The sequence below is a fragment of the Equus quagga genome, chromosome 1 (genome assembly GCF_021613505.1).
Source record: "Equus quagga isolate Etosha38 chromosome 1, UCLA_HA_Equagga_1.0, whole genome shotgun sequence".
NCBI lineage: Eukaryota > Metazoa > Chordata > Mammalia > Perissodactyla > Equidae > Equus > Equus quagga.
The window spans coordinates 138,115,860-138,140,273 of NC_060267.1; the positions used below are offsets into that span (position 1 = coordinate 138,115,860).

At 53.4% G+C, this 24,414-nt stretch overlaps 2 protein-coding genes across 20 annotated transcripts in view; one reads left to right on the forward strand and one right to left on the reverse strand.

The window, feature by feature from the left end:
• The window catches only part of MAP4 (microtubule associated protein 4), a 126,185-nt gene extending 120,264 nt beyond the window's left edge, over positions 1-5,921 (forward strand). For 11 of the 13 annotated variants that reach the window (XM_046665835.1, XM_046665860.1, XM_046665869.1 and 8 more), the window contains 3 exons: positions 1,106-1,218; positions 3,219-3,408; positions 3,533-5,921. In XM_046665835.1, coding sequence (XP_046521791.1) covers positions 1,106-1,218; positions 3,219-3,408; positions 3,533-3,540 — 311 coding nt within the window. In that variant the 3' untranslated portion in view covers positions 3,541-5,921. Of the gene's footprint in view, positions 1-1,105; positions 1,219-3,218; positions 3,447-3,532 lie in introns of those variants that run through there. The other 2 variants (XM_046665843.1, XM_046665924.1) reach the window with 2 other exon arrangements.
• Positions 5,922-6,733: 812 nt separating this feature from the next.
• DHX30 (DExH-box helicase 30) overlaps positions 6,734-24,414 on the reverse strand; it is a 31,086-nt gene continuing 13,405 nt past the window's right edge. For 6 of the 7 annotated variants that reach the window (XM_046671679.1, XM_046671696.1, XM_046671656.1 and 3 more), the window contains 18 exons: positions 21,086-21,216; positions 20,368-20,478; positions 14,652-14,953; positions 14,023-14,143; positions 13,117-13,266; positions 11,124-11,276; positions 9,999-10,835; positions 9,649-9,724; positions 9,458-9,562; positions 9,018-9,193; positions 8,564-8,770; positions 8,393-8,474; positions 8,122-8,315; positions 7,867-8,026; positions 7,571-7,728; positions 7,371-7,474; positions 7,153-7,292; positions 6,734-7,063 (listed from right to left, as the gene is read on the reverse strand). In XM_046671679.1, the coding sequence (XP_046527635.1) occupies positions 6,810-7,063; positions 7,153-7,292; positions 7,371-7,474; positions 7,571-7,728; positions 7,867-8,026; positions 8,122-8,315; positions 8,393-8,474; positions 8,564-8,770; positions 9,018-9,193; positions 9,458-9,562; positions 9,649-9,724; positions 9,999-10,835; positions 11,124-11,276; positions 13,117-13,266; positions 14,023-14,143; positions 14,652-14,953; positions 20,368-20,478; positions 21,086-21,216 (3,461 nt within the window). In that variant the 3' untranslated portion in view covers positions 6,734-6,809. Of the gene's footprint in view, positions 7,064-7,152; positions 7,293-7,370; positions 7,475-7,570; positions 7,729-7,866; positions 8,027-8,121; positions 8,316-8,392; positions 8,475-8,563; positions 8,771-9,017; positions 9,194-9,457; positions 9,563-9,648; positions 9,725-9,998; positions 10,836-11,123; positions 11,277-13,116; positions 13,267-14,022; positions 14,144-14,651; positions 14,954-20,367; positions 20,479-21,085; positions 21,217-23,058; positions 23,294-24,414 lie in introns of those variants that run through there. The other variant, XM_046671647.1, reaches the window with a different exon arrangement.

The following is a 24,414-nucleotide window of genomic DNA, read 5'->3' on the forward strand; positions in this document are numbered from 1 at the left end:
AAGATGAAGGCTAAGCAAACTCCTTTGCTTCACAGCAAAAGGCGTCATCCCTTTCAGAATGTGTTCCCTTTAAAAGGATCAAAACAGTTTAGCCCTAACTAGCCTTCATTTTCCCGCTTTTATCTGGAAAATCCACTCTTGTGAGATACCTCCTTCCGTAGGGAGACCCGGTGATTTGAAGTCCAGTTTTAGCAAGGAGGCCAGAACTCTAGTGTGTAGGACACCTGCAGAATTTGGCAGGAAGCTGGGCTTTGAGGTTTGTGATGTAAGCTGAGAGGAGATAGAAGCGTGAGAGAAGGGCTCACAGGGAAGCCAAGCGCCTGGGCCTCATGAGGGGCTGGTGGCCAGGTGTGGCCGGCTGGTCCTTGATCCCACGGCCACACTCTTGCCTGTGAGCTCTGAACTTTGCCCTGTGTATGAGCTGCCTTTCCTCCACACCCCTGCCCATGGGCCTGAGTGCGTGGCTGGCCCAGTCCGTGTCTGCCCTGGCTCAGCTCACAGTCAGGGCTGCTGCTGCCTCCTGCCTGCCATCTTTTCACTACAGGGTGATTCAGTTAAACAGCTCAGACAGCACACTTCTGTCCTGTCTCTATCCATCACTAGGTTGGTGGTGACTTCAGGCAAGTCACTTCTCTTCCAGCATCAGTTCTAGCAGCTGTAAAACAAGGATCACAACCCCGATGGACAGGGTGTTCATGGGAGGAGACCGGGCTTAGAGGGAGTCGCACGCTGCTGAGAAAACCAAAGCCAGAGTGCATGTTGGCAGCTTTGGAGGCTTGCCCTGGAGGCTCACCTGGGCCTGCCCAAGTCTGATCACAGCTGCACAGGCTGCGGGCTGGGGTGGCAGTGAGGATGACTCTTGTCTGTGGAGGGACTCCTGCCGACTCGGGGGAGAGATTGTCAACCTGACTTTGAGAAGAGAACCGTTGTTTGACAAAGTGTGTTCACTGTACCTCTTTGTCCTCAGAGCCACCAAATGGGAGCTGGTCACGTTTTCCCCATTTTTGTGTTGGCGCATAGCCAGTCTTCTGTCCCAGCCTCCTGGCTTTGCCTGCAGGGGTGTTTCTCTGCTCCCCATTAGTGACCAGTTTCTTTGTGGTTCCAGGGGGAGGAGATGTCAAGATTGAAAGTCAGAAGTTGAACTTCAAGGAGAAGGCCCAGGCGAAGGTGGGATCCCTTGATAATGTGGGCCACCTGCCTGCAGGAGGTGCCGTGAAGGTAGTGAATGGGCCACCAAGGGGACACAGCTGGGGAGGGGTGGGGCTGTGCGGCTGGAGTCTGGGTTCCCAGTAGATGTGCGCTTGTCACCGCCCCTCAGTCTCTTCAGGCGTCGTGTTTCCCCCACACCATTGCTGTTTTCCCATCGTCCATCATCAGCCCTGAGCAGGCAGGAGAAGTGAAGAGGCCCCCGGCCAGCCACCTCTCACCTGTCCGGCTGGAGACAGAACCTTCTCCTAAGAGCCATGACCTTCCTTACTTTCTGTGCCCGTCTCAGCCATTTTCAGAGGGACTGTGGCCTGAGGCACAGATTACCATGACGGGGTGGTCTGCACGGCACAGTTCCCCCCCAGCTTCCTCAAGAAAGAGGGGAGTATGTGTACGCACTCCATGTCAGGTTCCATTCCAGGCCTGGGAGAAGGAGAGCACATTTTCCACTGCCAGTGACGTCAGGCCTGGCATCCACCTGCCTCTGGAGGGACCGCCCAGGGCTCTGGGAGAGCGCTTGAGTGGCTGGGCTTCCCATCCTCGGATCTGGCTGGGCCTCTCCCTTCCCTCCCTCTCTTCTTCCCTCCCACCCTCCTTCCACAGTACTGTGAGACCCTTTGTGTGCCAAGATACTGTCTATTCTTTGTTCCGTGTTGTTGGCGGGTAGAGGGGACTCATGGGGCGGCATCTTCTGAGCGTGAGGAGGATAGCTGCAGCTGCTCGGGGAAAGGTGAGCGAGGGAGGAGGGCAGGAACCGCTGCTCTGGGCCTTCCCTCCGACGTGACTGCCCCGCGCTGGGCCCTCCCAGCCCATCCTTTGTCCTGTCCTCCCTCAGTGCTCTGATCCAAACCCTCACTGGCTTCGGTGAACATTTTGTGGTCCTGCTCTGTCACAGGCTCTCAGTTTGTGCCCAACACCTTATGAGGAGCACTCTGGAATTTGTCTCCTGGGGTGCTAATTTGGGTGGAGTCACTTGCCCGCGGCCACGCAGCAAGTGTAGGTAGACCAGGGCTCAGCTAGGCCTTTCTGACCCCAAGTCTTGTGTTCTTTTCTTTATTTACATTATCTCCCTTTCTTTATTATTTCTGGAATTATTTTTCTAATACAGAGGCCTGTTTCTTTCACTGTTCTGACTGAAAACCATGTGGAATCTTCCATTTTCACCTTTTGGGCATTCCATGGTACAGGCATTCTGCGTCACCAGTGGCCTCCTGCTGGCCTTCCCTCTTCTGCTTTACAGGATGTTCACTGTCCCCAACATGTCCTTCTCCCATGAAGCCCTCCAGGCCCCCAAAGTCTGCCTGGATCACACCTCCTTGGACACCTTCCTCCCTCTCCTGTGCCCCCAGGCCCCAGAAGGGTGCCCAGCACAGAAGAGGCCTCAGTGCCCGGGGTACGTGGACAGATAGATGAGCAGGCAGGGCTGCCCCGTGAGCTACTGAGAACCCTCTCGGAGCACACAGCGTGGGGGGTGCTCTGGGACACGCTGGGTCAGAGGAGGCAGGCTGCACCCCTGGGGAACTGACTTCAAGCTCCGGAGCTCCCTAACCAGTCTGCAGCACCCCTGCTTCCCAGCCAAGTCCAGACCTACTGTCTTGAGATGGTTCCTCAGGCTCGTTGCTAATGATCTGCTGTCATAGCTGTTTTTATTTGGTTTCAGCCTTGTTGAGAAGCCTGGCACCTGTCACCTCAGAGAGGCTTCAGGAAGCCTTGCATTTCACAGAGGAGTCCTCAGAGTGTGTCACTAGCCAGGCTGCCCCCCGGGGCCTGGGGCTGCAGTCTCCTGCTCCAGAGCCTGTGTTCTTGCTCTGCATCAGGCCCTCGGAGCCAGGAGTCGGTCTCACGGGCGGGGGTAGGGGTGGAGAGTGCCTGGTCTAGGTGCCACATGATTGTACCTTAATCCACTGGGAGCCGGGGCGGCGGGAGTGGGGGCTGTGTGTAAACCCGCCTTCACCCCATCCCACTCCCTCCCCAACTGACCCTGCACTGTCTCCCTCACTGTTTCATTGTAGACTGAGGGCGGTGGCAGCGAGGCCCCTCCGTGTCCGGGCCCCCCGGCTGGGGAGGAGCTGGCCATCCCTGAGGCAGCGCCCGAAGCTGGCGCCCCCACTTCAGCCAGTGGCCTCAGTGGCCACACCATCCTGTCAGGGGGTGGTGACCAAAGGGAGGCCCAGACCTTGGACAGCCAGATCCAGGAGACAAGTAAGTGGCTGGGCTTGGCCTGAGGGCCAGCCAGGGGCCCTGCCACTGGCTGCAAATTGAAACTCCTTTGTTTTTTGACTAGTGTGTGGCCTAAATTTTAACGAAGCAACCTTTTATTTTCCAGGCATCTAATGATGACATTCTGGTCTCGTCTTCCGTCCCCTTTGTTCCCCTTCTTGTCTCCCTTGTTACCCTCTCCTTTCCCTCCTCCCGTGTCACTGCAGATTGAGACCTACAGGCTGACGTTCCGGGCAAACGCCAGGGCCCGCACCGACCACGGGGCCGACATTGTCTCCCGCCCCCCCCACTTCCCTGGTGGCCCTGGTTCAGGCACCCGGGCCCTTGGCTTCCTCTCCCAGGCTGCCCTCTAGACCCATGACCGCTTCAGTGCTGGGCAGCCCTCTAGGCCCCTTTCCCCCTCCTGCCCCGCTTGCCCAGGGCAGCAGCAGTCCTGCCCCCAGACCTCCTTCCACTCCAGGCCCAGGCCCAGCTCCTTCCTTTGCTCCTGTCCCATCATTGCGCCACTGCTCCATGGAGAAGGTTGGGAGGGGAGTGAGGTGGGGACGGCTAACTCGTGACCTTGTGGGAGCTGGGAGCGGGGGGAACCTGATTCCAACCTCCTCTTTGTTTGGGTTTTTTGGACCAAACCCAAGAGAAACTGACATACCCTCCCTCCTTCCTGAGTCCACCGGAGGGAGGAGTGGAAGTGGATATCCACATGATGGCTGGGCGCTACCTGCGCCCCCTGGAGCCTGCTAAGCCACTGCCTCTCCCTTTGACCCTGCAGTGCCGCCCACCACACAGGTGGTGCCAGGTGCCTCTTGCTGCCCTGCCCCAAGTTAGCTAGGGGACGGTGCTGCCTGTCCCCCCTGCTTCCCATACCTGCCTAGCTGCTGTCACACTTGTCTTTTTCTTGTTGTATCTTTTTTTTTTTAAATAACCTAAAAACTGGTGGAGTAGTTTTGCAGGTTGAAGCCATGTCTAAATGAAAGTCCTCAGTAGGTGTTAAAGGAAACAGGGAGAAGAGATCCTTAAGCCTCCAGCCAGGAGGTCAGGCATTGGGGGCTGCCCTGGGCTGGGCAGCTCAGGCCCTAGAGATGATGTGGGCAGGGCAGGTGAGGTGCGGGGGCTGTGCCTGGTGAGCAACTAGGGCACACTAGGGGCTGGTCAGAGTGTGGACTGGTTGTTCTGACATTTTGTGTGTATGCTGCTTTTCTAACCAAGAGGCTGGTTTTGGCATCTCTGTCTGTCGCATTTCCTGGGATCTAGTAGGAGATCAAGGTCAGGGCTGGAGAAACGGGGAAGGGCTGTGGAGGTAAAAATCCTCCAGGCCTGCAGGCCTAGGACACTCAAGCCCTCAGTTAGTGGGGAGCCTGAGATGTCCAGAATTCGTGTGGATAGTGGGGAATCAGGTCTGGAAATTTAAAAATAAAGGCATGAGACAGGCTTCCCTTATGGCCTGACTGGAGAGGAGACAAGAGGGAAGAGAAGTGAGGTGAGGCTGGCCTGCAGAGGGGTGTCCCAGCTAGGCCCAGTCTTCGGATGGCTGCAATGATGAGAAATCCTGGGAATTGTATTGACACGAAGATTCTTATTGCACTTGTATTTTTTTGTATTAAAGTTTGCATGGTTTCTAATAAAGGATTAAAACATAACAGTTTGTAGTGGAATGGCCTCGGGGTCTCCAAGGGCTTTCCTTCTGGAAGAGCATTTTCTGCCATGCAGACTTGCCCCTGAGGAGGCTGCCGCAGACGTGGCCCTTCGCTCTCCCTCCACTCCTAGTGTCCCTTGGAGAAGGGAGGGTCTCTTGACATAGGTTCAGATCAGATCTCCCTGTAGGCAGGGGGAGCAGCATCTGGGCTGGGCAGGTTCTCCCCATTTCTGAGGTAGTGTTTTCCTGGGGAGGTTTGACACCATATCCACAGCTCCCCAAGTACCTACCAAGAAATTGCAGGGGTTTTGTGGAAAAAGTGCTCCCAGAGCCTGAGACTACAGAACGCTTCAACTATGCCAGGGATATCAGGGCATCCATGTTTTGTCAGCAAGATGAAGCTGGGAGAAGGAAGTAGGGGGGTGGGGAGCATGAGGAAACAAGGTAGAGGTGACAGTGCAGGGCCTATGGGTCCCTGCACCCTCCCTTTGTTGATCCTGGGGCCACAAGGATGCTGAAGATGACAACAGGCTTGGGTCCTTTCAGTCCTTTGGCTAAGGGTAAGGGTGGGAGAGGCGACCCAAGTAGAGCGCTCTCTAGGTGGGCTGGAGTGGTCAGTGTTCTGAGAGGTGGTCTGGTTGCAGTTCCCTTGAAGGGCCTCACAAGCCAGAGAAGCTGAGAAGGCTGCTCTGACAGGTGAGGACCAGTGGCCCCTGTGTGCCGTGTCCCTCTGCAGCCATTCGGGGGTGGGACATTTCTGTACTTCCTGATTTGCTTTTGGCTCAGCCATTACCTTTGTCAATCTGTGGTTCTGTTGTAACGATTTCAAAAGTAAATAAAGGTTGTGATGTCCCACCATGCAGTCCCTGTCTTCTGTATGTCCTGGTTTGTCTACCTCCAGCACCTGTGACCCCACCCCTAGCTTATCCCCTTGCATCAAGGGACTGGTGTGCAGTTTTTTGTTTTGGGGGGGTTTTGCTGAGGAAGATTTGCCCTGAGCTAACGTCTGCTGCCAGTCTTCCTTTTTTGTACGTGATCTGCCACCACAACATGGCCACTCTCAGACAACTGGTGTAGGTCCCTGCCTGGGAACAAACCCAGGCAGCCAAAGTGGAGCACACCGAACTTAAGCACTAGGCCACCAGGGCTGGCCCCACTGTGCAGCCTTGACCTCAGCCCCTCATCTGTGAATTTGTGGATATGACCAAAGGAAAGTCACAGCTCACAGTAGGGCTGCCACACAACCCAAGGCCCCTTGAGGCTTAAGGTCCAAGTGGGCCTTGGCTGCCTATGGAACTTCTCCCCAGTAGTGCCTGGGGCTAGGTGGCAGCCAGCCTGAATGAGCAGACACACTGTGGACCACTGCCCCAGGGAGGAGAACCTGGGGAAGAGGGTGCTCAGTACTTCCTGTCCAAACCTGCAAGGACAGAGACAGTTGTGACAGGCATGGGTGTGGGCACCTATAGGAACAGCTGTGACAAAGACTGGCCTGGCCCAGTCAGTCAGCAGCACTGATGGTTCTAAGCTCCTCCATCCCTTAAGACTTCAGCCCACAGCCCCTTCCACAGCAACACAAGCATCAGCCCCTCCTCTCCACCTTCAGTCTTCTCTTGGTTTGGGGAACTGTGGCCGGGGTGCTGAGGCCCTGAGAGAGGAGCCTCCATCGGCTAGCAATGCTCACAAGGGATAAATAGAACTTTATTTTAAATAAACATTTGCACTCTGTACACAGCCCCAGCAGACATGGGGCTCAGTCATCAGCTGTCTTGCGCACGTCAAAGCTGCCACAGGGCCCACGCAGCAGCTCGGCCAGCAGTGCAAGCAGCTGCCCGTGCTCCTGCTGCACAACAGGGGGTAGTGCAGCCAGCTCGCTGCGTAGGCTCCGCTCCACCATGCGGCCCAGGGCCCGGCGCAGCTCCCTCAGCAGCCGCACGGTGCGTGAGTCACCCTCCAGCCTTAACAGGTCACTGTCACTCAGTGAGATGGTGGCCCGACGCCCATCATCTGGGGGAATGGAAAAGATGGGAACCCAAGGTGAGGCCAGGCCCCTGAGGAGACAGACCAGCCTGAGGAGTGGGTCTGCAGGTACCCACCACGGATGTGGACATCCCCGTCGGTCAGTAGCAGCACAGCTAGTGGGTGCACCTGGGAGGAGTCCCGGACGAAGACGCTGCCGTTGGACTTGACAGCCATGAAATACGTCAGCCATCGGCTCCGTAGCCGTGTGGCCTCCCTAGGGAATATAGGGCTGGGTGAAACTACCCTTCTGGACCATCCCAGCTGTCCTGCTCCACCCTGATGGCCCCCCAACCTGTTAATGGTCGACTTGTGCAGCAAGATGTTGCCTGATTTGGTCCTGTATGTGACGCTGTTGGGCTTGAACTTGCCCTGCCGGGTCACCTTGCCCTGCCTCACCTGTAGGGATGAAGGAAAAGATGAATGGGCTGAGCAAGGAGCAGGGGATGGGAAAGGAGACTGGGGCCCGGTCACCGCCCCTGCCCGAAGCAGCACCTGGATGAGGTTGGGGTAGAGACCCGCCATCAGCACACCCTTCACCAGCTCCTCCTCTTCACTGTACTCGTTGCACTGGGCAGAGGCCAGGGTGCAGTCCGAGGGCTTCCCCACTAGGAAAGCCTCATAAATGTTCTCTGAGAACTGCTTGATGAGTCCTGGGGAGACAAAGTCAGGGTGAACCCAGCGCCCCCCCGCCACAAGGCTGGGCAATGACAAGCTCATCATGCACACTGTCCAGTGCGAGTGGGAAGGGGGTGAAGGACTTGAGAGACTAGGGGTGGGACCCCGCTGACCGTGGATGAAGCGCAGGCTGGGTGCGTAGAGCAGGTTTTCCTCTAGGTAGTTCTCACGGGAACTGCGGTCCTGCCATCGCAGCACCTCCTCCCAGCCGGCCACAGCCCGCACGAAGGCCAGGTGGTCACTGCCGCTGTCGTGGCTCAACAGTGCCTTCACCTGGGAGGGCGAGGAGGGTACCCGAGTCACAGGGCAAGGGGTGGAGGAGGGCTGGAAGGGAGAGCGAGAGGGCCACAGGAAGGGACTGGTCTGACCTTGTCCACCTCCGCCCGGTTCTGCAGGCTGCTGCTGAAGGGGTCCCGGGTGAGGCAGGAAACGACCACTAGCAGTGGGTGCAGGCAACGGAAGATGGCGGCCAGCACTATGGCCTTGGCCAGCCGGGGGTCAGTGGAGATGTGGGCCAGGCGCTGCCCTAGGGTGGTCAGGTACTCCCGCTGGTCCAGCACCCCTGCAACAGCTCAACTGTCAGTCCCGCCCTTGAGAGCCACTCCACAGCCCAACCCGGCCTGGCCCTGCCCCACTCACCGATCTCTTGGAGCAAGATCACAGCCTCATCTACCGCCTTAATGTTTGGACTGTCCACAGCCTTGGAGAGGAACTCCACTGCCTACAGCAAGAACAAGCCACAGCCCATGAGCCTGCATCCTGCCTGCCCGTTCCCAAGGCCAGCCCTGCCCTGCCCCGCCCCTGCCTCACCGTCTTCTCAGGCATGTGGATTTTGGCTTGCAGCACCAGGTTCTCGAGGGGCGTGCGCAGGATCTCCGGCACTTGGAAAGGGACCATTTTCTCTAGCCGGCTCCGTGGGAATAGGTGGTAGGCAAAGCCTGACTGGCAGCGGCCCGCCCGGCCCCGGCGCTGGATCACATTGGCTCGTGACACCCACACAGTCTCCAGGCAGGACACCTGGGGGAGGGGGCAGGTGAGTAGCAACACAGATGCCACAGGCCTTCCTCAGTGCTCCCCACACCTGGCCTTCACCTCATTTAACCCCTCAACAACCCCTCCTCCCCCAACAGGGACTCTGAGACCCAACAAGTGTGGCCTTCTCCAGACACACAGGGCAGGTCCAAGGCACATCTGGGCTGGGGGCCACCTCGGAACTTGGAGCTCTTCCCCTGGGGGCTGCCTGGGCCCAGGAGATGGGTGCCACCTTGGTCTTCAGGTCATAGCGTTCCTCCTTGTGCAGACCGCTGTCCACCACGTGCACAATGTCGTTGACTGTGATGGAGGTCTCAGCAATATTGGTGGCCAAGACAATCTTGCGCACCCCAACTGGAGGCTGCTGGAATATGGCCTTCTGGTCCATCATGGGGATGTTGGAGTGTACTGGTGGGCAGCAAGAACACACTGGTTATGGGCACTGCTCCTGTCAAAACCTCCCTGTGATGAGGGCAGGGCAAAGATTTTGACCCTATTTTGATGAAAATGAGGCCCAGGTCAGTAATATGCACAGTAAAGCTCGCAAAGCCAACAAAAAGCAGTGCAGTCTGATCAGAAACCCAGGTCCCTTGAGTCCCAGTTGGGTGAGTCCCCTGAACAGAGGGCAAGACTGGTGTCTGGGGGGGCCACCACCCTTGCATATACTCTCACCTGGCAGGATTAGGTACTTGCTCTCGTGTATGCCCAGGGCCTCCTGGAGGCGTTGCTGCACTCCTTTGATCTCCTGCCAGCCAGGCAGGAAGCAGAGGATCCCACCTGTAAAGGGGCCCTGCAGACATGAGCTGCTCGCTCCCGGCAGATGGAAGTCAGGGTGGGCACAGGGCAGAGGGGAAAGCACCCACCTGGTTCCCCACGGGCATCAATGTGCAGAACCAGATCAGTCACGAGGTCCAAGTCAAGTGCGCATTCATCCTCAGACTGGGGTGGGGGAAGAGAGGCCAGAGTCACAGCCCCAGGGCAAAGGGTCGTGCACAAGACACAGCCACCATGACTCAGTGAGACCGAGGTACTCAGCACATCACATCGCCTCCAACCCTCACCACACCCTTGTCAAGCCAACCTGATCGTTCCCATTTCTATCAAGGAAACTGAGGCTTGGGGAAGGCACCAAGCCACAAGGATAGGGAGGATGGGAATCCATGGAGGAAAGGCCAGGAGCCCTGGGCAGGAGGGGGCAGGCGCGTCCCCTCACCTCATGGTGCCGGTGCCGGTGCGGATACTGGTGCTTGCCTAGCTTGGCCAGGATGTCCTCCAGGTAGTGCTCCTTGACAGGATACATGAAGCCTGGCACCTTGATGACAGGGCACCCACCAAAGTAGCGGGAGAAACGCTCATTATCGCCTGTGGCACTCATGAGCACCAGCCGCAGGGCTGGGTTGAGCCGCTGCAGGCCCTTGAGCAGAATCAGCAGGAAGTCTGTGTTCACGTCCCGCTCGTGTACCTCGTCCACAATGACGTGGCTCACGCCCTCCAGGCTAGGGTTGCTTTGCAGCTTCCGCAGCAAGATCCCCACAGTGCAGAAAAGCAGAGCCCCGCCTCGGGCTGGGGGCTTGCTTTCCAACCGCACCTGGAAGCCCACGTTCCGGCGCAGGGAGGGTCCCAGTTCATGGCTGACCCGCTGTGCCACGGACACAGCCGAGATGCGGCGTGGCTGGGTGATGATCACATTGCAGCGGGCACCACGGCCCTCTGTCACATAGCGCTCCAGCAGTAGCTGGGGGATCCGTGTGGTCTTCCCACAGCCAGTGTCCCCAGAGATGACCACCACCGGGTGCTGCTCAATGGCATTGAGGATTGTGTCCCGATGTGGGTCGACAGGGAGCTGGGGGGCCTCCTGCCAGACTGGCCCTCGCCGCCGCCACAGCTCCAGCAGGCTCTGGCTCAGACGCACCTCCTCTGCTTCTGATAGGGGCATGTAGGGCTTGCCTGTGATAGGGTCACTCAAGGGCCCTGAGTCCTTGCCCAAGGGCAAGATGTCATCACTCTGCAGCCGCAGCTCTGGGGAGATCCACGAACTGTCCACAGGGTACTAAAAGACAGGAGAGGCAAGCAAAATAGTGAAAGAGAAATAACCTTCTCATTAACTCACAACCAGCCCTGCCACATGATCACTTGGGCCAGGTGCTATGGGCCAAGCCGCTGGGCAGGACTCAGTCTATGACTGCCCTGGGACCTCTGCGGGCAAGACTGGGCTGCTCAGGGCAAGGGTGCACCCAGGATCCATCCTCAGTGGGGAAAAAGGGGAGTTACTGCTGACTGTTACAGGGGGAGGCTTTCAGTCTGGAGAAGAGGGAAGCAGATGGGGGGATTCTCTTACATGGTTCAGGAAGGTCTCTATCTTGCGGAGGATGGGCTCGGGCACCTGGATGGTACATGGCCGGCGCTGGGTCTCACCCAGTTCGCGCAAGGAGGCCAGGTTATACATGGCGTGGGTAAGCGGCTCGTTGTTCCGGTCCACCAGGCCCAGGCTCTGCAGAGGGAACACGTACAGCTCAGTCTATAGCTCCGCTTCCCCAGAACTGGCCCAGACAGGCTCAGGAGCTCCAGAGAGAAGTCCTGCAGGGCAAGCTCTGTTCTAAGAGATTTTGGTTTTTGACTGACATGGCACATGAGGGAGAAATTAGGAACCAGGAAAATGTAAATCTCCACCAAAAAAAAAAAAAAATTAAGTAGTTTAATTAAAGAAAAGCAAGACCTGACATGTTCAAGTAGAACAGCACCATACCTGCCTGGGGGGTCGGGGGTGGGGGGTGTACCTGAGAAACCGCTCCCTGAGCAGCTGCAGCCCCCACAACAGCCTAATCTGATCTCCACGAATTCCCAGCATGGACCTCTAAGATAGGTGGGCCAGGCCCTTAACGACCCCAGAATATGCCTCACAGGCTCCCTCTGCCTTCACTGCCTCACCAAAGCCCATCCCGGCAACCATTCTATCGGTGACCCCACCATACACATATGCACGGAATTCCTCTAAGTATCCATTTCTGCAACTTGATAAAATAAGCCACTGGAAGGGAAACACTGCATCTTATTTCCCCACGTGCCCAAAGCCACCTCACCAGAGAGAAAACAAGGCAAGAAAACAATGTTTTGTTTTTTTACACACCTCAGACAGGTGTGTAAAACCAGTCATTCTTCCCTTCTTGGGTTCCCGTCACCTATAATGTCTGGATTCCGCTCTCTCTACACACCCAGATCAAACATTCCCTCCTTCAAGAAGTCGACCGCTGCAGGGACCAGCCTCCCCTTCCTCTGGCTTCCTGGCAGACCTCAAGTTAGTCCCTGGAGCACAGGAGGTGCTGACACAGCCACCTTGCTGCAGCAGAAGCTTCCACCCTTTCGCAGGACTGTGAGAATGCACCTGCAGTCTCTCTGACAAGTGGCCAGCCAGCTGTTCTCTGAACACTGCCACCAACCAGATGCTCGCTCTTTCCTGAGATAGGCCTCTGCCATGCTGAGGGGCTTGTGATCATCAGTGCTTGTGTCTATCAAGCTAAAACTCAAACTTCCTCAAAGTTCTCCCAATTAGCGCTAGCTCTGCCCTCTTGAGCCCCAGGTAACACATCCACTCCCTCTTGTATCTCGCCACTTACCTGTCCCCAGCCCTCGTCTACTCTCCAGGCTCTCGTCACCTCTCACCATCAGCTGTATCTAAAATGCAGTTCCCAGAGCCACACACACCAAAGGTATACTTGACTGTTCAGAGTAAAGCAGGGCCTCTCTCTTCTCTTGTTCTGCAAACTAAACCTCTACTGACATGGGTTGAGATTACTAACTTCTCAGAGAGTCTCACCACAATGCTGACTCCCACCGCTGGGGAATCAGGTGACCGCCAAGCCTCTCTGAGGGAGCTGTCAGCTGTAGGCCAGATTGCTTTCACCCTGGGGTTGAGTGCTTCTTCAACCTTCATCCCAGATAAACATCGTATTATTAGTTTTGGCCACAAAGCCCAGGTTATGAAGATTTTTCCAGACACAGAGTCTGCCACTCAGCACGGGCACCATTCCTCCAGCTTTATGCCATTCAGAGTGATGAACAAGTCTCCTCCCGGCCTCACCCAGGTTCTGGCCAACAGTGCTGAAAAGGCTGACCTCACAGGCAAAGCACCACCAGAGGGACCGTAAGGAAGTCCTGGAAACAGCAGCCACACAGCCTCACGAGCAAGGGTTGGCACCAGTTACTTTTGTGTCCAGGCCAGGGCCTGGTGTGGTGGATTTCATTTCCTGGAAAAGTGGATCAATTTGCCAAAGGTAGCAGGGAGCTCCAAGACTAGATCTAACGTATCATACCAGGGACCTTCCTGGACTCACCTTTAGTTTCTTGCAGGCCAAGGCTGCTGCCTTATTCTCAGCCTCTGCTTTGCGGCGTCCTTTGGCAACAAAGGTCATGGGACAAGGCCAGAGCAGGGTGAGAGTAGACAGCTTGGTCTTGGTACCCACAGTATGGAACTGCATGAGGTTCTACAAAGAAGGCAAGAGAGACAGCTATAAAATGGCTGGGATTGAAAACATCTGTGGCATTCTCAGAATGCCAAGGAACCCAGAGATGGCATTAACCCCCATCTCAGCAGGTGCCAAACAACAGCCACACAAGAAGTAGCCCTGTAGAGGCAGAAGCAAGCCCCTATGGGACTGCAGCTCCTCAGTCCTGGGCTGGCTTTTGCTCTACTACAACTTCACAGCAGAAGACAGCAGGTGGGCAATGCCACTACCTCCCCGCTTAGCCCACTGTCCTCTCAGCACCTTCAAGGCAAACAGGTGTGGTAGCAGCTGTGGGCTGAAGCTGTCAGCATGAGCTAAAAACCAGGTACGTCCTGGGGGAGCAAAAAGGCTTGCACCTGGAGAGAAGCCCTGCCTAACCAAAGCCCCTCAGCCTGGCAGCAAAGATGAACTCACAGCCCAGCAAGACAGCTGCCCACATCCCGACCCCCTCCATTCCTGCCCACCATCCTTGAACAGATATGGGTCTTCCACTCCTACAGTCCCCAGCCCGCTCCCTGTCCTCCTGTGTTTTGATTTCCATTCTGTCCCTGCTGCTTCACCCTCTTCACCTTCCAAGGACCCTGAGCTCCCCCAACTGGCCTAGGTGTGGGCTGGGGGAACAGGTATCCTCAGCCCCTCCACACACCTGTAGTTTCCCTTCCAGCTGGTCTTGGGGAAAACCAGACATGACCAAGCCAGCTCCCCACCCACACACTTCTAGGAGACCCAACTCACCTTAGCTGTGGAGGACGATGTCGCTATCTGAATCACCTTGGCCAGAAGGTTCTTAGGAAGCGGAAACTGGGTCAGAGCCCTAATAGCACTGTCGTCGTCTGTCATTTCAAAGGAACCCCCCCTGGGAGGACCAAAAGCTTAGGTGAAAAAGCTCTATTTCTTCCTGGGACAAGTCCACCTCAGGCTCTGAGACCCAGGGGCTAGGACGCTGCGTTGTTGCAGCAGGCAGCCAGGAAGCATAAAAGAGACAGCAGGCTGGGCATCTTTGCTTGTCTGTGATCCTGTCACAGACACACAGCATAGCTAATGCTCCCTCAGTTCCCCCAACAGACAAGAGAGCAGAGGGAAGGGGCAGGGGGCTGGCAAAGCAGTTGCTGGGCCTCTGAGGGACCTGAGTGTGAGCTGGAGGGAGGGTCCATGCTGCTGTTTTGCAAAAGCCCAGCTACACAGTACAAGACCACAGCTGGCTCTCCCCAAGAATAGGCAGATATACCAATAAATAATGGGACCTGCAGGATGAGATGTGGGGCAGGGCCTTCCCCTCTCAGAGACGGCTCCCAGGGAACATCCCCCCATCCCCATGTAAAGATGCAAGCAGCTTCTCCTGCATCCTCTGCCTCCAGCTGTACCTCGAGTCCCTGAGTGGGGTGTGGGAGTCCTGCTGGGTCATGGACAGGAAGTCAGTGACATCAATGGTCCCCTCTTCTAGCTCTTCTTCTTCATCCTCCTCTTCCTCCCGGCCCAAGGAGCGGGAGAGGCCCCCAGGTCCCCCTGGCCGGATGCTCTCAGGATTCAGCTGCCTCCAGGAAGTGGGTGGCATGGTGGGTTCTGGACGCCACCAGCTATCAGCCGGAGAGCCAAAGCGATCGGCTAGCACACGATATTTGGCTGCATCAAATAGCTCGTTCCGGGGGCCCAGGAGACCCCAACCCTGGGGGGAGGAAAGGGCCATTGTGAGGGTCCATAACATCCTCACATCTCAGTTTGCCTGGAACCTGCTCAGTTACACCATAAGTCCCTCATATGCAGGAGCCACGCTTTTTCACCTGTCTACCCACCTCAGCCACTAGGCAGGGACTGGGCACAGAGACAGCACTTCACATGTCTAGCTTTGACAGATGAAAATGACAAGGTAAATTCTTACACCTATTAGACAAAACACACACACACACACACACACACAAACCCACCCCAGAGTAACAGGGAAGCAGATACATTTACAAAACGATCTAGGAAGCTTCAGTGAATACAGCAATTAGAAAATATGAAGCCTACACCATAAAACAGATATACCTTCTGACCTAAGAATCTTACGCTGGGAACATGTTCTAGAAGTAACTTAAAACACTTTTAAAGCCATTTATACAAAAATGTTATTTTAAGATGTGTTATAACTTCATTCTTTTCTAGAGAAAATATCCAAACATATGCTGAGTCTCTAGCACATACAAAACCACACGCTGACCACCCTGAGCACCATCTTTAGAGATGAGACCTGGTCCCTGCCCTCAAGAAGCTCTGAATCCAAGAGGCAGAACAGAAACGCAGACGACTAGGGTCTAAGGACCAAGAAAGTAAGTGAAAAGCTAGAACAAGGAGCAGAGTATGGATAAGGCACACGCTACTGGAACAAGGAGCAGAGTATGGATAAGGCACACGCTACTGGAATTCAAGTTGGGAGAGGTAAAAGTGACACAGGAAAGACACGGACGCGTTAAGTGGGTTTCTGACGTTATGGCCACATGACAGCGGACGACAGGTGCTAGAGTCCAGGCACCTCTCTAGTGAGGCTTGAGCCCCACCTGACTTGTGACAAGCTGAGGAGCGACCATGCCCTTCCTTCTTACGACTCTCTTCTTAGGTTTCTGAAATAACCAACTGTAATTAAAAAACGTAATTTAAAAAAATTCTATTCACAACAGCAACAGAAATCATAACCTACCTAACATGAACTTAAGAAAGGTACAGATTTGTAATTTTTTTTAATACAAAACTTGGCAAAGGAGATAAATTCAGAGAGACATATGTTCCTAAATGATAAAACTTTTATGTGTGAGAAGACAAAAGAGTCCTAAATTAATCCATGAATTAACATAATTCTAAAGTCTGGATACGCTTCTTGGGCATTTGACAAACTGATTCTGAAGTTCACGTGGAAGAACAGATGCATGAGAACAGCAGGATTCTGTGACAGAGAGAGGGGAGGAGGGCACACCCACAAACATCCACACACACAGAGCCAGAGCCACTCAGGACAGGGCAGAACGGGTGCCTGGTGCTTCTGCCATCACTGCCTCACTGTTTACAAGGATGTATGTGATTATATAGAAAACAAACACAGCATCTTTCCCCTGTCCCAGCAGGACAGCATGATTTTCCCTCCTGCCTTACACTCACTCACCACCCCGGCTCATGCTGTTCCTGACGAATACCCCTGAATATCTGACCTGCTGGCTACTACTGTTCCCTCCATACAAAGCCCACCCTAACCCACTTCCCTTCAGAGCCCCCCGTGCTGGCTCATGCTTCTCCACTAACCCACTCTTCCTCTCTCCTCCTCCATCTGACCAGTCACTGTCTTTTCAAAATCTCTTTAATACATCCTGAAGTAACCTCCTCCACTGCCGATACTGGCGTTCTCACCTATCCAGTGTCCCCATCTCTGATCTTGCCCAATCCCACTCCTGTTGGTGACTACTCTTAAAAGAAAATTTGGCTGTGTCATTCTAACAATTACCACCAGTCAGTAGACCCAGCATGCACCGGATCAAATAAAAATTCCTCCCTGTGACATCTAAGGCCTTGGTGTGCTGGCCCCTCCCTACCTGTCCCTACCATCACCAAGCACTCAGACCCATGCTCACACTCCTTGCAGGTGCTCACATACAGCCGGGTTCCATGCCTCTGTGCCCTGTGTCTGGAGCGCCCTGCTCCATCCCTGGGCCCTGGTAAACTTCTACTCATTCCTCAAGAAGAAGGAAGCTTCCACATGTGGGCACCTCCCCCTAGGCTGTGGCTGCTCTAAGAGCACTTCCAGTTACCTTTGTAAGCACGAGGGCAATGCTTAAGAACCACATCTGGTTTTAGGGGGAAAGGGAAGAGCTGAAGAACCATGTGTACAGATATTGGGGAATGAAAAGGCTATCAGCTCCAGAATATATAAAGAACTCTTATAACTCAACAACAAAAAGACCTGATTAAACAATGGATAAAGAACTTGAATAGACATTTTTCCAAAGAAGATATGTGGTCAATAAACAGATGAAAAGATGCTAAACACCACCAGTCATTAAGAAAATGCAAATCAAAATTACAATGAGATGCCACCTCATACCCATTAGGATAGTTACTATCAAAAAAAAGGAAAAAAACCCAGAAAACAAGTGTTGGTGAGGATATGGAGAAAGTGGAACCCTTGTGCACTGTTGGTAGGAATATAAAATGGTGCAGCCAACTGTGGAAAACAGTAGGGCAGTTCCTCAAAAAATTAAGAATAGAAATTACCATATGATCCAGCAATTCTACTTCTGGGAATTGAAAGCAGGGTCTCAAAGACATATCTGTAAACCCATGTTCACAGCAGCATTATCTACAACAACTAAAAGGTGGAAGCAATCCAAGCATCCATCGATGGACAAATGGATAGGCAAAATGTGGTATACACATACAATGGAATATTATTCAGCCTTTAAAAAGGAGATAAATTCTGACATGTGCTACAATATGGATGAACTTTGATGACATTATGCTAAGTGAAATAAGCCAGTCACAAAAAGACAAATACTGTATGATTCCACTCATATGAAATACTTAGAGTAGCCAAAATCAGAGACAGAAAGTAGAACCATGGTTACCAAGGGAAGGGAAGAAAATGGGGAGTTGGGTACAGTTTCAGTTTGCAAGATGGAAAAGTTCTGGAAATCAGGTGTACAACAATGTGACCATGCTTAATACTACTGAACTATACACCTAAAAATGGTTAAGGGGCCGGCCCCGTGGCCGAATGGTTAAGATCATACACTCTACTTTGGCGGCCTAGGATTTCGCCAGTTCAGATCCTGGGCACGGACACGGCACCGCTCATCGAGCCATGCGGAGGTGGCGTCCCACTTGCCACAGCGAGAGGGACCCACAACTAAAAATATACAACTGTGTACCGGGGGGCTTTGGGGAGAAAAAGGAAAAATTTAAAAATCTTAAAAAAAAAAAAAGGTTAATATGGTAAATTTTATATTTTGTGTATTTTACAATTAACCACAAAAAACAAAAAAGGCTGAGCATAGACAGGAAACAGAGAAATGGCTAGACAGGAATATGATCCTGATGCACTGCACACAGGCTGGGTTTAAAGTGCCTTCAAATTCCCAAGTGGAGGAGAATTTCTCACCCTCGGCACTACTGACATTTGGAGCCAGGTAATTCTTTGTTGTGGGGGGGCTGTCCTGTGCGTTGTAGGATGTTTATAAGCATCCTTGGCTTCATGCCAGCAGCACTCCTCCAGCTGTGGCCACCAAAAATGTCTCTAGGCATTGCCAAATATTCCCGGGGGGGGAGGGGGCAAAATCCCCCCCAGTAGAGAACCCCTGAAGTAGAGCTACTCAATGGGAGATGGAGATTTCTAAGGCATTAAACACAGAAAGGAGGGCGGGCCCAGTGGCACAGTGGTTAAGTTTGCACGTTCTGCTTCTCGGTGGCCTGGGGTTCGCCGGTTTGGATCCTGGGTACAGACATGGCACCGCCTGGCATGCCATGCTGTGGTAGGCGTTCCACATAAAAAGTAGAGGAAGATGGGCACGATGTTAGCTCAGGGCCAGGCTTCCTCAGCAAAAAGAGGAGGACTGGCAGTAATTAGCTCAGGGCTAATCTTCATCAAAAAAAAAAAAAAAAAAAAACACACAGAAAGGACAGTTGAACTTTAAGAGAGATTTCCCCAGAGGGAAAGGGTAGAGAAAAAAGAGATGTTTTTAGATGTTGGGAGAGGAAGAGGAGCTTGGGGTGACCCAAAGAGAAGGAGAAGGAGAGGTAACCCAGGGGCTGAGGAAGAGATACCTGGCAGTGCCAAAGCCACAGAACATCTGAGCAGAACAAGGCTCAAGAAGAGGCTGATAAGCCTGGCAAAGCATTGCTCCATTCAGTCAACAATCATCTGGGGACCACAGCTACCTGTCAGGCACTGCACGATGTGAAATTAACCAGTAATCAAGGCAGCAGCCACGACACTGGGGTAGAGAAAATGCAAACCCAAAGCACAGAGAGCTGTTTGCAGAAGAAATGAGGGGAGGGATCAGAACACTGAAGGTTTTTTCTTAATTTCTTTAAAATTTTTATTTATTTACTTATTTTTTATGAGGAAGATTGGCTCTGAACTAAGATCCGTACTAATCCTCCTCTATTTTGTATGTGGGATGCCACCACAGCATAGCTTGACAAGCGGTGTGTAGGTCCACACCTGGGATCCAAAACCACAAACCCCAGGCTGCCAAAGCAGAGTGTGCAAACTTAGCACGCCACCAGGCGAGGCCCTGAACTATTTCTGAAGCCTACAGAAAAGAATCAGAAGAGGAAGGATCTGAAAATTAAATGAAAGTGTGGAAGAGGGGATAGAGAAAAGACACAGAAAAGGGACAGAGAAAAGAGAAGAGTGGTGCAGGGGCCCAAGATAGGAAGGACCTTCCTCCTCAGATGCAGGAAGGAAGCAGGGGCAGTGAAGGCCTGGAGACCATGAGTGGGAGAGAAGCTGAACGAATATACTTCCTATAGCTTTGTCCTTATCAGAGCAGAGATGAAGACCTAGGGACCTGAGGAAAATTCAAGGTTGGCACAGCCACGAAGGGAGTCAATTAGGGATAGAGAGAAAGGTCAATGAGCAACACTGAAGGTCTAGTAAACGCTGGGTAAACAAAAACTTGAAAGCAACTCATGCCTAACCACTGGGAAGTGAGAGAAATGAGTATCATGCTTCCATCACAAGTAAAATGACCATGTGGCTACAGAGAAAAACTCACATGAAACAATGAGGAAAGAAAAACAAAAATCAAAACAGAAGTATATCTTTGGTGCTATACAGAGAGAGTATTTTTCATAAAGGGGTTCTTCTCTGTGGTTTTTAAACTGCAGAAAGTAGATAACTACAGTAGGAAAAAAAAATCTATTCCCTCACTGGCTGAAAAACAAGAAAGAAACCACAAGGTGGGAAGGGCTCAGGACAGGTGGGGGTTGAACACCCTGTCAACCTCTACCTAGATGCACCTAGCACCAGAGAGACCATCAGTGCAAGAGGCAAGGAGTTTCCCAAGAGGGAGGTCTGTACGGCTTCCACTACGCAGAAGGGCAGGGGAGGGTCACCTTGAACAGCTGGCAGGCCGCAGCTGCAGCCTGCCGCTCAGCGTCGATCTTCTTGCTGCCATAGCCTTCTACCTCCACGCTCTTGGGCCACTTTATGTGGAGGGTGACTTTCTGGGGAGGAGAAGAGAGAATCAGGGCCCTTGCCTCTCCAGACTGCAAAGTTGTTGCAAATCACATGGACAATCAACAGCAAAGCTGTGGAGCTGACTGCAGGACAGAACCCCAACCCCATCGTTAACAACGTGTAAGGCTCTAACTCAGCCATTTGTCCCAACTCATTTTGCTTCTTCAAAGTGCCATGTTCTAGCCAGAGGGCAAGGTGGGACCCATCTTTAAAGTTAAAAATCTTCCTTTGAAATGGTTTGCCTGCAAGCTTCTGTGAGTCCCAGGACCTACAAGACTCTAGGAGCAGGAATTCACATTGTCAATTCTAACCTTCCGCAGTTCCAGTTAGTCAACACGGGACCAAAACTAGGGATCAGTGCAGAGACCTGTCTTACACAAGATGACAACTCCTCATTTCACCTGCCCTGTGTTCCCTTTCCTTAACCCAGGCTCTCCTTCAAACCTAGCCTTGCTCTGAGATTCTCTGTTGACCATTTTCAGTTCAGAAAATCCACTCTATGGCCTCTTTGACAAAGAAATCTGAAGGAGAAAAGGGCACCCAGTTTCCTTCCTGAGAGTCAGACAAACACGGCTCCCTGCCACCAGCAGTTACCTTTTTCTTCGGCCCATTTGTGTGTACGTAGACCAGTTTGTCTTTTGCATGTGAGATGCCAAGGGCCCTTCCAATCACACTGTTGAGAAGGTTTTTGGGCTGTGGAAACTCTTTTAATAGGTCCCTAGAAGCTAAGAAAATAAGAAGAAAAGCATTATAGTTGTTCTCTTTCTTTTAAAAACTCCATGGGGTATGAATCAAGGCAACCCTGGACTAGATACTGAGGATGTTGGCTCATGACCCCAAACAACCCAGGAGCATCTTAGCAAAGGATAGAGGAATGGCTTCAGGGCTTACAGGGAACAGTGAGGTAGACCCACCTGCACGACCATCTCCTGAAGAAGGGCCAATGACCTACACACCACAGAAGGAACCAGACAGCATCCTCTCCCCCACCCGAGCATCTAATTTAATACATCAGCTACAGAAGCCCAGATGACAACTAATTCCCCCAGTTTGATGTCTGAAAGAAGGCACTAACAACAACAACAACAAAAAACACCAAAAATCTACCACACACACAAACTGGAGATCAAGACAACGCAAGGTCTCTCTAAAATAAAAGACACACAAAAGGGAGGACTGGTTCCAGAGTCGGAACACCAGGCCCCAGTTCTCAGGTGTACCTCAGCACCCTGCAAAAGGCCTCCCGAGAGCCTGGTTATGTGTAGGAACACTGAATGGAGACCTCCACAGCTGAGACACAGGCATGAGCTATTCCTCACCCAAGTCTGCTGGAGTCAAGTGGAGGCAGGATGCATCAGACACCATGAGAGGCATCTCACTTTTTTTCACTTGTGCTTTGGATCAATCCTAGAGCAGAAATGGGTGAAATGTCCACCCAGAGGCAGCTTGTGCCAGACACAGGGCTTAGCCAGACCATGAAGAAGCCTGCTGGGAGCAGCTAAAAACAGAAGGAAGGGTCCCACAGCACCAGAGTGGCCCTTCAAGAGATGCAGGGTCAGAGACTAGAGAAAGAGATGGGAAGCCTTTTCATTCTCCACTCACACTCTCTGGCATTATACTCAACTTTAAACCAGCTCCCAAAAGGAATTTGTAGGGAGTACATATATGCACACGTGAACCTGCATGCATCAATCATAAATCACCTAGGGAGCTTTTGCACAGCACTGGACACACTGTTCACCACAGGGCACTTGAGAATGGTGGTGATGTTGGGGAAGGCTCTGTATTTTGAAAAAGCTCCTCCAGGAATTCTGATGTAACCCTGCTGCCTGGGTTGAGACTGCTTCCTTGGGGGCAGACTCCTACATCAACTGGCTAGGAGGGAGGATTCTGCCTGCCTCTGTCTCCCTCTAAATGATAACTTATAATGCAACTAAGAACCAAGCAGTTAAGAAACAGTATCTAAGTAGACTCAAAGGGGTTTTATCCCACAGAGCGACCCAAGTTTAAGTAGCACACTAGACCTATAGATAAAACTACAAATGTGAACTAGTACTCCCTCCAGCTCTATAGCACAGGGAGCGCCGGTTCTATGCAACCTTGATGGGCAGGGATGCACTCCTCAGTTTCATTCGCTGCAACCTTCAAGACGCACAGCTCTGGGGTCCACTAGAGCAATCATTCCATCTTTATTTGAGATCCTCAAGTCCCAGGTGTATTTTGGGCTCTTTCCCACACTGGTGAGGCTGTGCTTACCCTTGACCCTCTAACCATTGACCACCCATCCTGGCAGGAGTTGGACTTTTACCTGTTTTCCCCCACTCTCTCGAGGTGCCACACCTCTCACCTATTCTTGCCAAGTGCAGGCGCTCCAGCCCCAGAACCTCCACGCTCGGGGTCCATTTGGGCCCGTACCACACTCAGTTTTACAACAGCAGGGCTGCGGCCCGCCAGCGGACGGCGGTCTCGGCCACTATCGGGGAGAGGGCCCCGGCCCACGCCCGTGGCTCTGCCATCCCCAGGAGTCAAGGGCGTCGCGGCTTGGCCGCGCCTGCCACCGCCCTCACCGTTTACCATGCTTCCGTCGCCTTCCCCGGGCCCGCCGGGGGCCGCCCCCGCCTCGGTCTCAGCGGCCTCCTTGGTGCAGTCGGGGCGGGCGCAGCCTAATGAGAGGCCGCGCGAGCGTCCCTGTCGCCAGGTGGTGTGGGGACCCGGCGGCCGCAGGCGCGGAGAAACGCCGGCGGCCAGGGCCATGAGCCTCCTGGCGGCCGCCATCGCGCTCCCGCCGGCCCCAGCAGCCCCGGAGCCGGCAGGCACATGGTAGAAGGGCGGAGCGGGCGGCCCGAGCGCTGCGCGCCCCCTGCCGGATGGGCGGACCCGGGGTGGGGGCGACCTGAGATGGCCGGGGCTGCCTGGCTCCAGCCTCGCACAGACCAAGGCCTCCAGCAACCCCAGGCTCCAGTCAACCGGTGGGCAGGCCAGGCCCCGGGCTGGGACCCTGCTGAAATCACTCCCCCAGTAAAACTAAACCCACAGACTCCTCATCTGAATCTGAGGCAGGAAAAGGGAATGGGATTTCTTGGGAAATAGTGCAGGCCTTAGCTCAACATCCATTCAAGGAAATGAAGTTCCCTCTAGGTCCTACCGATTGCTGGTAAATACCTGTCACATACCCTGACAAAGTGGCCTGGACTCCAGCCCCCACAGTTGTAAGATAATTGCTAAACTGGGGCACCCCCATCGCATTTAATGGCTTACAAAGTAAACATAGTGAAGAATCTGGAGCCAGGACAGGGAAGACTTCTTGAACACAAGCAGACCAGATTTAATCCCCGGGGCTGGAGTCACAGGTGAAAAATACCCGACTTGGACACTGTGCCCAAGAACTGTGCTGGTCCAGCAGTGAGAGTCTGAAGCTGCTGCTCCTTACTTGTTTGAAAGGCAGGTAGATTCTGTTTCCAAACTACCATGCTTGGATTCTTGCCAGGCCCATTCCTCTTCTGCCTGTTATGGCACTGAGAAGCGCAGCTTTGGGTAAGCTGGGAATCAGGATGAATCTGCATGCTGGGGCAGTGACAACGACAGCAAGGGGCCTCAAGGTCTCAGTCCTTTGAAAGGAGGCCTTGGTCAGAGGTTGGCAGTGCAGTTGAGGGTAAGCTGGGAGGGAGGGTTTTGTGTGTTTTATAATTCTAGATCCGACTCCAATGATCCCTTGGAGAGCTTGTGAAAACATTGCTGGGAGCCACCCCCGAGTTTATTTATTAGGTCTGGAGTGGGGCTCAAGAACCTGCATTTTTAACAAGTGCCCAAATGATACTGAGGTTGCTGGTCTGGGACCACATCTGAGAACTGCAGGCCTATGGCAAGAACACAGGATTTGAGTCCTGATACTTAGGCTTATTCCCAATTCTACCACTTGCCAG